Source organism: Calidris pugnax, unplaced genomic scaffold, assembly GCF_001431845.1.
Source record: "Calidris pugnax isolate Ruff unplaced genomic scaffold, ASM143184v1 scaffold24, whole genome shotgun sequence".
In the NCBI taxonomy this organism is placed as follows: Eukaryota; Metazoa; Chordata; class Aves; order Charadriiformes; family Scolopacidae; genus Calidris; species Calidris pugnax.
Window position 1 is genome coordinate 29,173,040 of NW_015090922.1, and position 12,854 is coordinate 29,185,893.

Sequence of the window (12,854 nt, forward strand, 5' to 3'; positions counted from 1 at the left end):
CAAAGCCACATGCTTGCCAACCACTCCTGATAGATAAAAAAATACCTTGAGATAGTGTTATCGACCCCTTTGAGGATGGAAATGCTAAATAAGCCTAATGTGTAGTTTCTGGTCTTAAAAGGACCACCTAGCACTTCTGCAGTGTTTGGAGATGTTGCTGTTGATTGTGTTGGCATGGAGAGCAGTCCTTGTTATCTGCCCATAAGCATTTATGGATGCCAAGAGTTATGAAAACTAATTCCATACTTAAAAATGAAAAGAGCTGACACTACTTCTGTAGTCTTGGTCTGTTATGATTTTGCCATCTAGGATCTTTTGGAGACATCACTATCATCTGGGCTGCTTTAAATGCTTATCCTCCAGGGAGGTAGAAGTAAATGTGGACTAACATCTTGAAGGACCATATGAAACTCCTCCACCTCTAGTATCTGCTTTGCTGTTGATCACAGCTGCCTCCCATGGGGATTGCTGAAGAGTTGCTGACCTGTTTGTTTTCCTTGTGGTTTAGATAATTGCAAAGAGGGGGAGCGACTACATCTTGAAACATGCCCCAGAGATGCACCGAGAGCAGCAAGGGCTGAGCGCTAAGGAAGCGGTGCTGAAGTTCATTAAGGAGTCCTGCCTGCTGGAAGATGTGCCTGTCCACTTCTACAGGCTGCAGAAGGTTAAACAAAGAGCTGCTTATTTTTAACTTCTCTCCCATCGTTAATTGGGTGCACCATTACATTTTTCACTTTCTGTTTATTTGAGGGACGGTTGCCTCTGATGCAGAGAGGCCAAACAAGTCTAAAATGTTCAGCCAGTGAGGCCTGTCCCCACAAACAAACCAGCTGCCAATATACAGGTATAACTGTAATCTAGCTTTGTTCCTTGGCCAAGAAACTGGCCACAGGAATGGCAAAATTTATTTTTTGTCCCTGACTGTCAGTAGACTCACACCAGAGAAATCACAGAGAAGCTGCTTTTTTTTTTGTTTTGGTTGCAGTCCCTTGAAATGGTGACAAGAGGTTGGCCAGCTTTCACACAAATGGCATGTAAAAACTGAAGGTGACAGTGAGTCATCCTGACTTTCTTACGCCCCCTCCCTCTCCAGCCCTGTCAGAGTGGTTGGTGTTTGCTCAGCTGTGTGTCAGTTTTGGGTTCCTGGATTGTTGTTTGTCCTCGAGTCTTAGACTCCTTACCCAAGTCTGCTTACATAGAACGTGCTTCATCTTCATGTGCTAAGAGAGTTTAGGTCTAGAAGTAGGACTAAAGAGAAGTTATCTGTTTCACTTAAATGAGTGAAACCTGCTCGTGCAATTAGAAATGCCTTGGATCTTTTTTTTCCAAATGGCGATACTCCACTTTGTCAGACTCATAATTAAAACTTCTTAGTTGTGCTCAATGGGAATTATGTCTGGGAAGTATCAGTGTCCTTTGACCAGATCTAGCAGCTGTAGTTACTGGAGAAGCATGCATTTTCTGGAGGAAATAAGTTCCGCTTTGGTCTGTAGTCCAGGCTTAGTTTCAGTTCATTGTAGATCATAGAGGCTGTCCTCTGTTTTGATTCTAATGCTGTTAATGATGCAGTCATAAGAGTGTTGGTTACACTTGAATGCCGTAAGAAATCCATCTGGCAGGAAATGATACAATTTATATCTGAAAGCACCAGGGCTGTGAAATTGGTTGCTCTTAATATCCAAATTCCTGTCTAACTTGAACTTAGATTTTATGCATTGCTAACTCCTTCATGTGTTGTTTGATCCACAATGTGCTGCTCTTCTGCCATGTGACACAGTTATCTCATCTCGTGATGAGATAACTCACCCTAGGTGACACCTGGGTCACAAAGCTCCTCATCAAGCACACAGGGGTGCCAGGTGAAGGTGTCAATGCACTGTCTGCCCTGAGATTTCAAAAACAGTCACTTTTGTTTTACCCCCTCCTCACGGCTGCTACTGAGGTTGAGAACTCTGAAAGAAAACACGGCATTGAGCCCCATATCTCTCTTCCAGACCCTTTTTGATTTACCAAGCTTTTTGCCCTTAGAAAGCAGAGAGCATTTCTTAGTGACTTTAAACTGGAGACATGGATGGTACCAGGGCACAGGGTGAGGTAATGTGATGGAACAAGGCTTGCATCTTGACAAGCTGGCTGAGGAGAGAAAGTTTTGATTTAAACTTTGAGCTCTGCGAGCCCATAAATTTTTACCCCTAAATTTTCTTTCTCCTAGCAAGAAAAGTATGTGCACTCCTCCCTAGCTCTGCCATGTCAGGAGAGACTGAAAGAACTAGCTTATGATATTTTTTGGTCTTCAAGCAAAGCAATCTCATTAGAGACTGAGTATGTCATACCAAGATCCAGCATGAGGAAAAACAAGGCAGTATTCCAGCCCAGCCACAAGCATTTAAAACCACCTGGTCTCAACACTGAGATCAAAAGGTTAGAAGGAAAGTCCTGGTAAGTTTGGGTATTGATTAGCTCCCTTATGGCCAAGGGACACCTAAGGTCCATCAAGTTTCTGGATGGGCACAGCAGTGCTGTGGCAAGGAGGACAGGTGTCCCTTCTGTTTTGGGTTTTCTGTCACCTGGAAAGTGAGAGCGGTGCACATCCATGGGGACAGCAGGGACCGTGCATGGCAGTCTGAGAGGTTACAAGGCACCTCTGAGAGCTGCAGTTGTCCATGCCCTCAAATCACTAAAGCTATAGGATTCCTTGTCCAAGGCAGTTACGGTGTGAGCTGGTGAAATGCTTGAGATGCCCAGCATGAGGGGATTTTAGGTGTAGTTATTTCAGGGGTCAATAAGGCAAGGTGCACTTTACAAACACAATAAAAACCAAATGAGCTGATGGCAACTGCCTGATGAGTAGTCCTGCTACCTCTCCTGCAGTAGGTGCCAGAATAAGAGCATGGTATTTGTAGATTAACCTTTGACACCAGGCTCTTCTGTTCTTTTAGGATAAGAAGGAGGATCGCCCCACAGTTATCCTGGGCCTGACCCTGAGAGGAATGCACATCTATCAGGTAACAGACTGCCGAGAAAGCCTTCTGGTGTAGCATTAACTCTGCCCAGCTCCCCTGTCCTCCCCCCGCCCCACTGCAGCTCCTCTGCCTCCCCTGCAAACGCCAGGCTCCGCATATCTCGAATTCTTGGTTGTTTGCAAATTCTTTGCGCGTCGCTGTCTCCACCCTGTACCTGCCAGTCCCTGTGTCACTCCGAGTTTGATGTGTTGCAGGAGGTGAATCACGTTCGCCAGCTCCTCTACGACTTTCCCTGGTCACACATCGGGAAGCTGGCGTTCCTGGTGAGTATGAGGGAGCGGTGGCCATCTGGCAGCGGGCTGTCTACCTGGGACCTGGCAAAGCTGTCGGCCTGCCCGCGCTGCCACGGTGGGTCCTGTCGCTCACATACACAAGGCCGCAGCTATCTCTGGTAGCTGTGTGGCTGAAAACACGCTCTTGCACGCTTCACTGGCGTCTCCCCCCCTTTTTTTTTTGCAGGGGAAAAAATTTGAGATCCAGCCGGATGGTTTGCCCTCTGCACGGAAGCTGGTTTACTACACGGGTTGTCCCTTCAGGTCGCGGCACTTGCTGCAGCTCCTCAGCAACAGCCACCGGCTTTTTCTGAATATCCAGCCCGTGTTGAAGCAGATCCGAAAACTGGAGGAGGCTGAAGGTAAATGAGGGAAGAGCAGGTGACTTTGGTACAGGGAAGAGCACATCATGCTAGGCTCTGCTGTTGCTTCATGGTGGCTGCTATCTACGTAATTAATGGTGTTTCTGCCTTATCAGGAAGCCAGTGAAGAGACATGGAGGTGTTAGATGTGTTTCAGGTCTATCACTGGGATGCGTTTATGGCTCCCACATTGTTAGACTGTGATGGGAAAGTGTGTGTGTGAGCAGAGGGGGAATATCCCCCTTTAAGATGAGATCCTCGCTCTCTGTGCTCCTAATTTGTGCACATTTGACACATGCTTCTGAGTGGAAGTAGTTCTGAATAAAAAGCTCTCCATTGGGATAAGATCTTGTGTTCAAGCAGCAGTACAAGTTGTGAGCCCGTGCTTTAATTTTTTAGGGCCCTTCACTAAACACTGCACACAATTTTAGTCTGTAGTGTCCAACAGTCAACAGCTAGGAGTTGGAGGTGCCAGAAACATCCTGAGAGCAGATCAGGATTCCCAGAATTTGTCTCTTCTGATGGGGTCTCTTCTCTGTAGGAACAGCGATTTGAACTCTGACAGTCCCTGGTATCCTTCCAAGCAAAGTTTCTTTTACAACCAGCTGGGCATCCCAGTATCTTGAGCAAAAAAAAATACCAAACTGTCCCTGTATTTCTTCAGTCGCTGCAGCAGTTATTTCTTAATTGTCGCGTCGCACCAGTCACAGAACCTACTGATTATTTTTCTGCTCTTCCTTCGGTCCATGACTTAAAGTTCCCACTGGTTTCTCTCACCTTTCTTCCTCAGAGAAGAAGCGCTACCGGGAGTCCTATATCAGTGACACGCTAGACATGGACCTGGACCCGTGTGATAAGAACTCGCGCGGCAGCGGGAGCAGCGGGGGCAGCCGGAGGGACAACCGTCTCTCGCGCCAGTCCACGGGGAGCCACGGCAGCTCTCACACCTCGGGCATCGAGGCTGACTCCAGGCACCGGGTGTCGGTGGAAATGTCCGTGGATGAGCCCTTCGGCATTGACCGGGTGCACAGGAAAGAGAAATCCTGCAGCTCGACCATCAGCTATGGTAGCTCTGGCATTGACAGTGGCAGCAAAGGGCGGGCTGAAGATGACTCTCAGGATGATGGTAAGGAATTTGGAGATGCGGAGCGACTTCTAGCTCTTGCCTTCTCCTGCAGGAGAATGGGGAGTAAGAGAATGTGAAGCAACTTGGAGCAGAAGTGTAACGCTAACCCTTTTCCTGCCGCTCTCTTCCTCCTAGAGCTTGAGTTGGCAGTAGATGAGCCAGAGGAGGTGCCTGTAGATGAGCCTTTAGAGGGAGACCAGTTAGAGGAGGCCACTGTGGGAGAATCTGTTGAATCTCTTCCTCTAGATGCTGCTAGCTGCCAAGGTGAGATGGCTTTCTGCTACTGCTCACTGCTTTTCTTTAAGCTGTAGCAACAGGATGATATATTTGGCAAGCCAGGCGTAATCTGAGAGATCTAAGAAAGCTGTATCATCTTCCAAACAACTGCCAGGGCTACTTACTGCCCTACTGCAACGGGATTTGAAGTCAGCTCATCTAGAAGTTAAAGGCCAGCACCCTATATTGTGCAGTGCTGCTCTCCTCTGTGCTCCTCAAGGTCTCCCTTCTCCAAATTTGCCCAGTTTATACTCAGTTGATGACAAAAAGATAACTGAGGTAAACCTTTTGTAGTGAAGGAATTTGCTTTAAAATCTTGTATACCACAAAACAGCCAAGGGGTTCAACCACAGATTAATGGGCCAGTCGCAGGAATTAATAAGTAAAGCTTTGTGGCTGGTGATACAGGGAATGCTAGACAAGGGGGTCACGCAGGAGCTGCCTGGCCTTAAGGCACACAGCCTTTACAGCAAAGCAAGATGGATGAATGTGGGACAAGTTGGTGAGATGCTGGTTTCTTGAGAGTTTTGAAATGTTCATCCTTAGGGGCAAAAAGGAGTACTTGTTAGCAAAGCTCCTATTGAGGGTGCTTACTGATGTATTTTTATAGGATACCACTGCTTCAATGTGGCCTGTGAGAACAACTTCTCTTTTCTCCAGGCCACAAAACCTCACACCTGCAATGCTTTTCACTTCCTCCTTCTCTTTTGCAGCTATAAATCAGGAATCGCTGTCTGTGGTGCAAGTCACACTAATCAAAATGAGAGGTCAGAGCGTGGAATCCCTTCACCAGGTAAAGCGGGGTGCTCGGCAGGAGGGTCTGTGTGTGGGCATTGAACCAAGGTCTAGTGTAATGGAGACATCTGTAAATCAGGTGAACTTGATTGGCCTGGATTTGGCCGATTTTAAACGGTGTAACCAAAACCAGCTGTTGGCCAGCTGCTACTATCAAGACTAGGGCGAGAGCAGTGTTTGTGTCCAGAATACAGAGGAGTGGAAATCTTGCAAGCCAGGTATTGTCTGCCTTAAGCTTCCAGACAGGAAATGGAAAATAAACCACTTGCAAATTTTCAGTGCAATATAGAGCCGAGACCATCCATGCAGTTTGGATGTGGGTTGCAAATTTGATCATCTTCCTGCTCCTGAAGCCAGAAGGAGCTCACATCAGAGCAAAACCAGATGCTCAAGCTCTAGTCACTATCACTTGTGTGATTATACTATGTGTGTGCACTGAAGTGTTTGTTGTCGACATTTTCTTTACTTCAAACACTTGCAAAATGGCAACTATATATGGTAAAATATGTCATGTCATAAGCTGTGCTTGGAAAAAGCTTATTAAAATGTCTTTTAAAGGCCAAACAATATTTCTTTTCAAAGTATAGCTGTACCCACTGGGGTAGAAATGTTTTGTGGCTTTTTTTTTTTTTTTAAAAAACAACCCTCAAAAAACCCCAAAAGAACCCTACCAAGCCTCCACCTTGGAAATCCTCTCTCTCTGAATCCAAATTGGCCTTATCTGCTAAAAGAATTTTAAAAATCTGTTCATAGTTTTCCCCCTTGCTCCCTGGATTTTTCTAAACAAGGACTTTAATCACTTCGTAGGACTTCTTTTCTCTTTTCATGCTTCTTCCTGGACGCACATGAAAGTGATAAGACATTTTCACTTATCAGAAAAATAGTCTGTAAAGTGCTATAGGAGAGCTAAATAAAATCTTAGATACTTTTTCCAAAGCTGAAGACTGTGTAGTACAAATCATAATGAACTTATTCCTATATTTGAGTGGAATGACTTAAGAGTGCAAGGCAGGAAGTGGGTATCTTGCTTAAAGTAATGTTTTCAACATTAATGCTTTTACCAACATATGCTTATGCTATTAATTGATCAGAAGGCATCTGTTTTATAAGAATGTTTCTGATCAACACGGTACTGCCTAAGTAATTGCAAAGACCTGGCTGCCACTTTTATGCTTCACCTATTTGGTGTATCTTTAAAAAAAACCTACAACCTAAACTTCCTTACAAGGCCATGTAACTAAATGCTGCAGGACTGGGTTTCCTTAGTGTTGACCAGACCATACAGCGTGTGCCTGGTCACGCTGGAGTACAGCTGAGCCAGTGCAGGATTTCCTCAAGGTAGGTTTTTAATTCCCATCCTGTGGAGGTGAGAGAAGTGATGCTGGGAGGAAGTTTACCATGTTGCCAACGGCAGTATTTTGGTTTAAAATTTATATTCCTGAAATCAACCTCGATGTTAGCATTTATAAGCTGATCATGAAGAGAAAGAGCAAGAAAAATCAGGTGGGGAAGTTGGAAATGTCTCGAATGGTCAGTAATTCTTCCACAAAGGCTGAGCTACTATAGCTTGTGTAGCAAGACGCTGCCTCTGGAAATTACTGCTGGTTTGCCACTCCTGTTTTTCTTCACTGCTGAACAATGTTATGTAGGTTAAACTGTACGTTTCACTTAGTGAATTTTGGACATCGTAACCCATTAATTTGCATGGTTGCCTTCTGAACCTTTCAGCTCATGAGTCTTTCACTAACTCAGTGTGTTCAAGCAATTGGAGTAAATTTTTGTTACATGCACTCTGTCCATTTGAGGATGGCTGCATGGATCTGCCAAGAAGTGTTGGGTCATTCAGGTGTCAGTACCTGTTAAGTGTTCCATCCATCGTACTGAACACTGAGAACACACTGCAGAGGCATCAGGATCTGGCTCAACATGGCAGGGCAGCTTAATTCACTTTTAATTTCTTAATGGTTCTCAGCTTCTTCATTAAGCCAATGTTTTTCAGAAGGCTGGTGGGGCTGTTTTGAAGGAGCGGAAGAACAATTTTGGAAAACTTGTAGCATGCATAGCCAGCATCCTTAGGCTGTGTCTGAGCTCATCGTTTTCATTCGTGTGTCTTACTGAACTGGCAGGTCAGGTCACCCAAAAGCAGGAGCTGCACAGACCAGCACAGCCAGAGTTTGGATGACATCCGCCTTTACAAGCACCGGCACCCACCACTGAGTGCCACGCTGTCTTCAGACACGTCCCACAGCTACACGTTTGGCTGCAGCCTGGAGGATAAGCTGTCTATCTACGGCTGTGTTTATTCCACAGCAGACTGCAAAACCAAGTCAGCCCTTTATGGGAAGCGATCCATGAACTGCCTCTCCTTGGATCTTCTGGGAGAGGACCAGGTCCCGGAGGAGTTTGTGGTGTAATGAGATTGGAGCTCTTCCATACCAGGAAACAGCTCATCATGGAAATATATACCTCATTAACACGTGTGATGTCACTCTGGTTCTTGCAGGAGATTGTGAGCGGCTCTGTTACTCAGCTCCATAATCAGTAAGTGGCATCACTTCTGCAGACCTGACTACAGGGCAAATTAACTGGAGTGTAGCACTTAACGTTGGCATTTGAAGTGTCTGAGCAGAAAATGGAAGTGGCCTGCACCATTAGCAGTGACACAACCAACAGAAAAACCAAAAACAGTGGACCAAAACCGACCCTGGGCTAGTAAAGCAAGCACTGTGTCTAAATGGATTTATCAGAAAGAAATTTAAAGTCTATGTCAGTTTATCTTCCTGCCTTTCTCTTGTGGTCCATTTATGTTAATGCTAGTGTACAGAGAGTTTAGTTGTCTTGAATTTGTGCTGCTGCAACACTGCCAACAGCTGTCAGGCCAGGATATACTCTGAGCACGCTTGGAGGGCTGTGTGTGGAAGAGTCTACCCTGTTCCTGTTGTAATGAACACAAGTTGCCTATTTGCTTTACGGGGAGCGAGACCTGCTCTGCCAGGAGTTTATTTCTCTCTTTTTTTGTTTTGTTTTGTTGGTGTTTTGTTTTGTTGTAAGCACCCAGCCAAATACAATGTGCATTCTTTTTTTTTTTTTTTTTTTTTAATGCCGCTGAACGAATGAAATATCGAGCTGCATCAAAATCAACTTTTTTTTTGTAAGCACCCAGCCAAATACAATGTGCTTTTTTTTTTTTTTTTTTTTCTTTAATGCAACAAATGGAACTCTCTCTCAGCTGTCTCATCATACTGCCATGATGCAGATTGGTAAATAAATGCTTATGTCCTTGGGGAGATGAGGGAAGGGATAAAACAAATGTCTCAGCTGCTTCTGAGAGTACAGAAGACAAGTTCAGAGCGTTAATTGACTGGCTCTTGAAGACAGGAGTGTGACTGGAGAATTTGTCCAGGCATGATCACCCCTTGCTTTGAATCATACTTTTATGTTGTTCTTTCCTTTGTTTTTAATAAATCTGTTCCTTAGAAATTTTTCCTCTGCTTAGGAGACAAGTATGGACTGGAGAAAGTCACTTTGGAAGGACAGACAGAGTGACTGTGTCCAACTTAGTCATGGATAGGTCATGTGAATGTGAGTGCGTGGTGCTCCGTTGCTGGTGGAAGCGTAGAGTGTTTGTGTGCCAAACCAAGGGTACTTGTTTGGTGATTTTGAGTGGTGGAGCTGGCTGTGCTGGCTCTCACTAGGAAAATAATGATAATTATGCTGTTTGAGTCAAGTGTTTGGTGTGGAAATCGTCCTGCTACCTTGTTACATCCAAATAAATGTAAGTTTGTTTGATTTCCTGCCCTGTCTTCCCCTAGTACCATCTCCCCTCATCAATTCCCAGCATTTGGGAAGCTTGTACTTACAGGTGTGTGTAACCTGTGCTCAGCTTTTGACAGCCTTGCAGGTGGAAGCTAATAATTTTTTGACAAACTCTAGAAGCAGACTGATGCTATTCTGCTGGTTGAGGAAGAGTGGTGTGAGGTGTTGATCACTCAAAAGCTGAAGGTTGCTGAATTCAGGAATGGGAGGAAGCCAGACCATGACAAGGAGGGTTTGAGCTGCTGCTTTGATGGTGAGCTTGCAGGTCTAGCAGTTGTCTGGTAAATTGTGTTCCTGCAAACTGTTAAAATACCAAACCCATGAGGTATGTCATCTCGCTATTTCTATGCAAGTGTGGTTTAGAGATGGAGTAACCAGGTGCATCTGCATTTACTGAAGTGGCATCAGTGGCTGTACATCCTCTGAGATGAATCCAGCACCAAACCCTAGCTGTGTGTTTGAGGAATGATGGGCACAAGCTCACTGCAGCCACGACTTAATTGACCGTACCCTCTTTGATCACACTGTTCTTTCTTTCTGTAATGAACAATTAGGAGCTGTGTGTTCACCGTAGCCTCTTTTCCCTTCTTCCAAGCAAAGCCAAAACACCTTTACGGAGTAGTTGAGGTGTGCTTACTGCATCCAAAAGGAACTCTCCTAAATGGATATAAATGGGTAAAAGACATCTGGCTGCTCATGAAGAGTCCAGTCAAGCCTCGTGCTGTTGGTCACTTTCTGTTACCCGGGGCCTCTTTGGCCATAAGCTGGGAAACTGGTATGACCAGGATCCAGGAGGCCCATGGCCATGCTGCAGGGAGCAGCCTTGTTCTTGCAGCCACTGTGGAGCTGGAGAGGGATGGTTCTTGCAGCAATGCCTGTCTGACTGTGGGAAAGGTGGGGAGGTCTGGAGCGATGGCCACACGTGCAGGTGTACTCCTGGTTCTGGTAACGGTTGTTAACAGGAAAAAAGCTCAAAATTCAGCAGGTAGAGCTGTTTGGAAAGGTGTCATAAAACACGTGTATGCCACGTGCTCACATACGTTCATCCCTGTCTCAAAGACAATCACTTTCATACCTGCTTCAGCCTGACCACCTTACTGATTTGTTTGTTACCACCAAGCAGCTCCATGTTTTCTTTTTGCAGTTACCAAGCAAAATTTGGTGAAATGCTGCAGGCAGTCCAGCTGTTGCTGGTTACAAAATACAGCAATGCCTGAAAAATGGTGTAATTGGCTCTTGCATGAGCATCCACTGCCTTGAATGTAGGTGGGGGTTTCTTGTATTTATTCCTGGCTGGTGGGGAAGGCAAACTCTCCGGGTCTGACCATCTCTCAGTGGTCTGTGCAGCTCCCTCCAGTACTGTAAGTTACATGTGCATATGAAGGGGAGACTGGACACTTGTGTGTAGGCTGAGAATGAATTAATATCTTACAAGCACTGTGAATATCTATTATGCAAGTTTTTGTATTCATATGAAAAAAAAACCCCAACCTGCTCCTCCTAGTAATAGATTTATTTTTTGTTTGGATTTAGTCTCTCATTATTTTTGGTTTTGATTAGTTTGGTAGAGGGTAATGTGTAAGCATTTATCAGCTGATGTTAGAAACTAGCTGCCAATATTTGTACATATTTGTAAAATACTCATGGTATAATCACTCTATTTTAATGGTAAAAGTTTCTCCTTTCCATGAAAGGAATTTCTTGTTTAAAATATAAATAATTATATGTATACCTGCAATAAAGTATGGATAGAAAAAAGTAATTGTGTATCTTTATAATTATTTTTTTTCCTTCTCAAGGGCTGCATGTCAGTGACATCTTCCATTTGAGACAGGCAGGTTCTAGAAATGAATTTGCTGCTGGACTGTAATCCGTGTGAGCTTTGTGTGCTGGCAGCCTTTTCCTCCCTGCCCTTCTCAGTAGCACGTTGCCAAAGGGGCCTCTGTCAGGCATCGAGGACCCAGTCGAGCAGGTTGGAGCCAGCGGGAGGACTAATGGGAGCTGAATCTGACTGAAGAGACAAGTTAAGCTGCTCATGGTAGTCAGTCAGGAAAACCAAGCGTGTGAACTCCCAGGGGTGTAGAGAGGTGCTGTCAGCATCCTGCCGGGGGCTGCGTCTGAGGGTGGGCACGCCAGCACACAACGCGTGACACACAGCCTCTGCCATAAGTCACCTAACCTGCTGGCCAGGTGTCTGGCATCGGTAAATGAAAGCCCTGCTTTTCCTGGGATATAAATTTACAAAAGAGTCCCATAATCTAACTTCACAGTTCCCAAAAAAGCTTGCTGGCTAGGTTTGGTTCGTAATTTTATTTTTTTTTTTCCTTTTCTCTGATTACGTTATGGACCACTGAAGCGAGCATGGGCCTGCCTCTGAAGACTGGGCTTCTCATGGTACCCGTGAATCCCGTGTGGGTTCATCAGAGTGAAAATGGCACCGCAACTGCTGTGTGCGGAGGCACGCCAAGCGCAGGAGCTGCACGGAGGGAAGGTCTGAAGGTGGGTGTGTGTTTAAAACACCCCAGGCGAAGTGAGAGCAGTTCCTTGGAGGGGTTCTTGGCTGCTCATAAGGTCTCAAATGGGTGGGCAAGCTCCGTGCTGGAGCTCCTTGCCCACCAGCAATGGTGCTTCCCCTCTGTGGGTATGGTGTCTCCTGGTCAGGCTCTCCACCCTTCTCCTCATCTTTACCCATCCCTCCTCTGCCCCTGCACCTACCCGCACCCGGGCTATGGACCCTGCCCTGGCTGTGGGTGCCTTCCTGGGCGTGTGGTGCCCCCGGTGCCTCCGTGTCTCTCCTGGAGGTGCCACCGGCTGGGTGAGGAGGAGGCGGCGGGGAACAGACACGTCCCCGGGGGCTGCTCCCTGCCCCTCGGCGGCAGAGGGACGAGGGGAGGCGCGGAGAGGCGCTCCCGGAGGAGCCGGGGTGGGGCTGGGAACGGCCAAGGGGGAGCCGGGCCCCGGGCCGGCCCTGTGCCCCAACCGCCCTGCGGGCAGGCACCCTTCCTCTCACCTGAGCCTGACAACGCCGCCCCTGGGGCCGCTCGCCCTCAGCCCGCAGGGCGCTGCGGGGCCTGTGTGGGGCCGGAGGACAAAGCCGGGGACGGCACCCGGCTCCACGGCCGCCGGGGCCTGGCCCGGGCCGGCTGCCGGCAGTGCCCAGCCGGGCCGCAGGGGGGCGCCCGAG

The 12,854-nt window shown here is 46.7% G+C and overlaps 1 protein-coding gene across 2 annotated transcripts in view; it reads left to right on the forward strand.

The window, feature by feature from the left end:
• Positions 1 to 8,948, forward strand: part of FRMD1 (FERM domain containing 1) — a 50,485-nt gene extending 41,537 nt beyond the window's left edge. Inside the window, exons 7-14 of one of the 2 annotated variants that reach the window (XM_014950405.1) lie at positions 509 to 664; positions 2,940 to 3,005; positions 3,218 to 3,286; positions 3,483 to 3,657; positions 4,448 to 4,783; positions 4,919 to 5,047; positions 5,773 to 5,852; positions 7,981 to 8,948. In XM_014950405.1, the coding sequence (XP_014805891.1) occupies positions 509 to 664; positions 2,940 to 3,005; positions 3,218 to 3,286; positions 3,483 to 3,657; positions 4,448 to 4,783; positions 4,919 to 5,047; positions 5,773 to 5,852; positions 7,981 to 8,268 (1,299 nt within the window). In that variant the 3' untranslated portion in view covers positions 8,269 to 8,948. The remainder of the gene's footprint in view (positions 1 to 508; positions 665 to 2,939; positions 3,006 to 3,217; positions 3,287 to 3,482; positions 3,658 to 4,447; positions 4,784 to 4,918; positions 5,048 to 5,772; positions 5,853 to 7,980) is intronic. The other variant, XM_014950406.1, reaches the window with a different exon arrangement.
• The last annotated feature ends 3,906 nt before the right edge of the window (positions 8,949 to 12,854 follow it).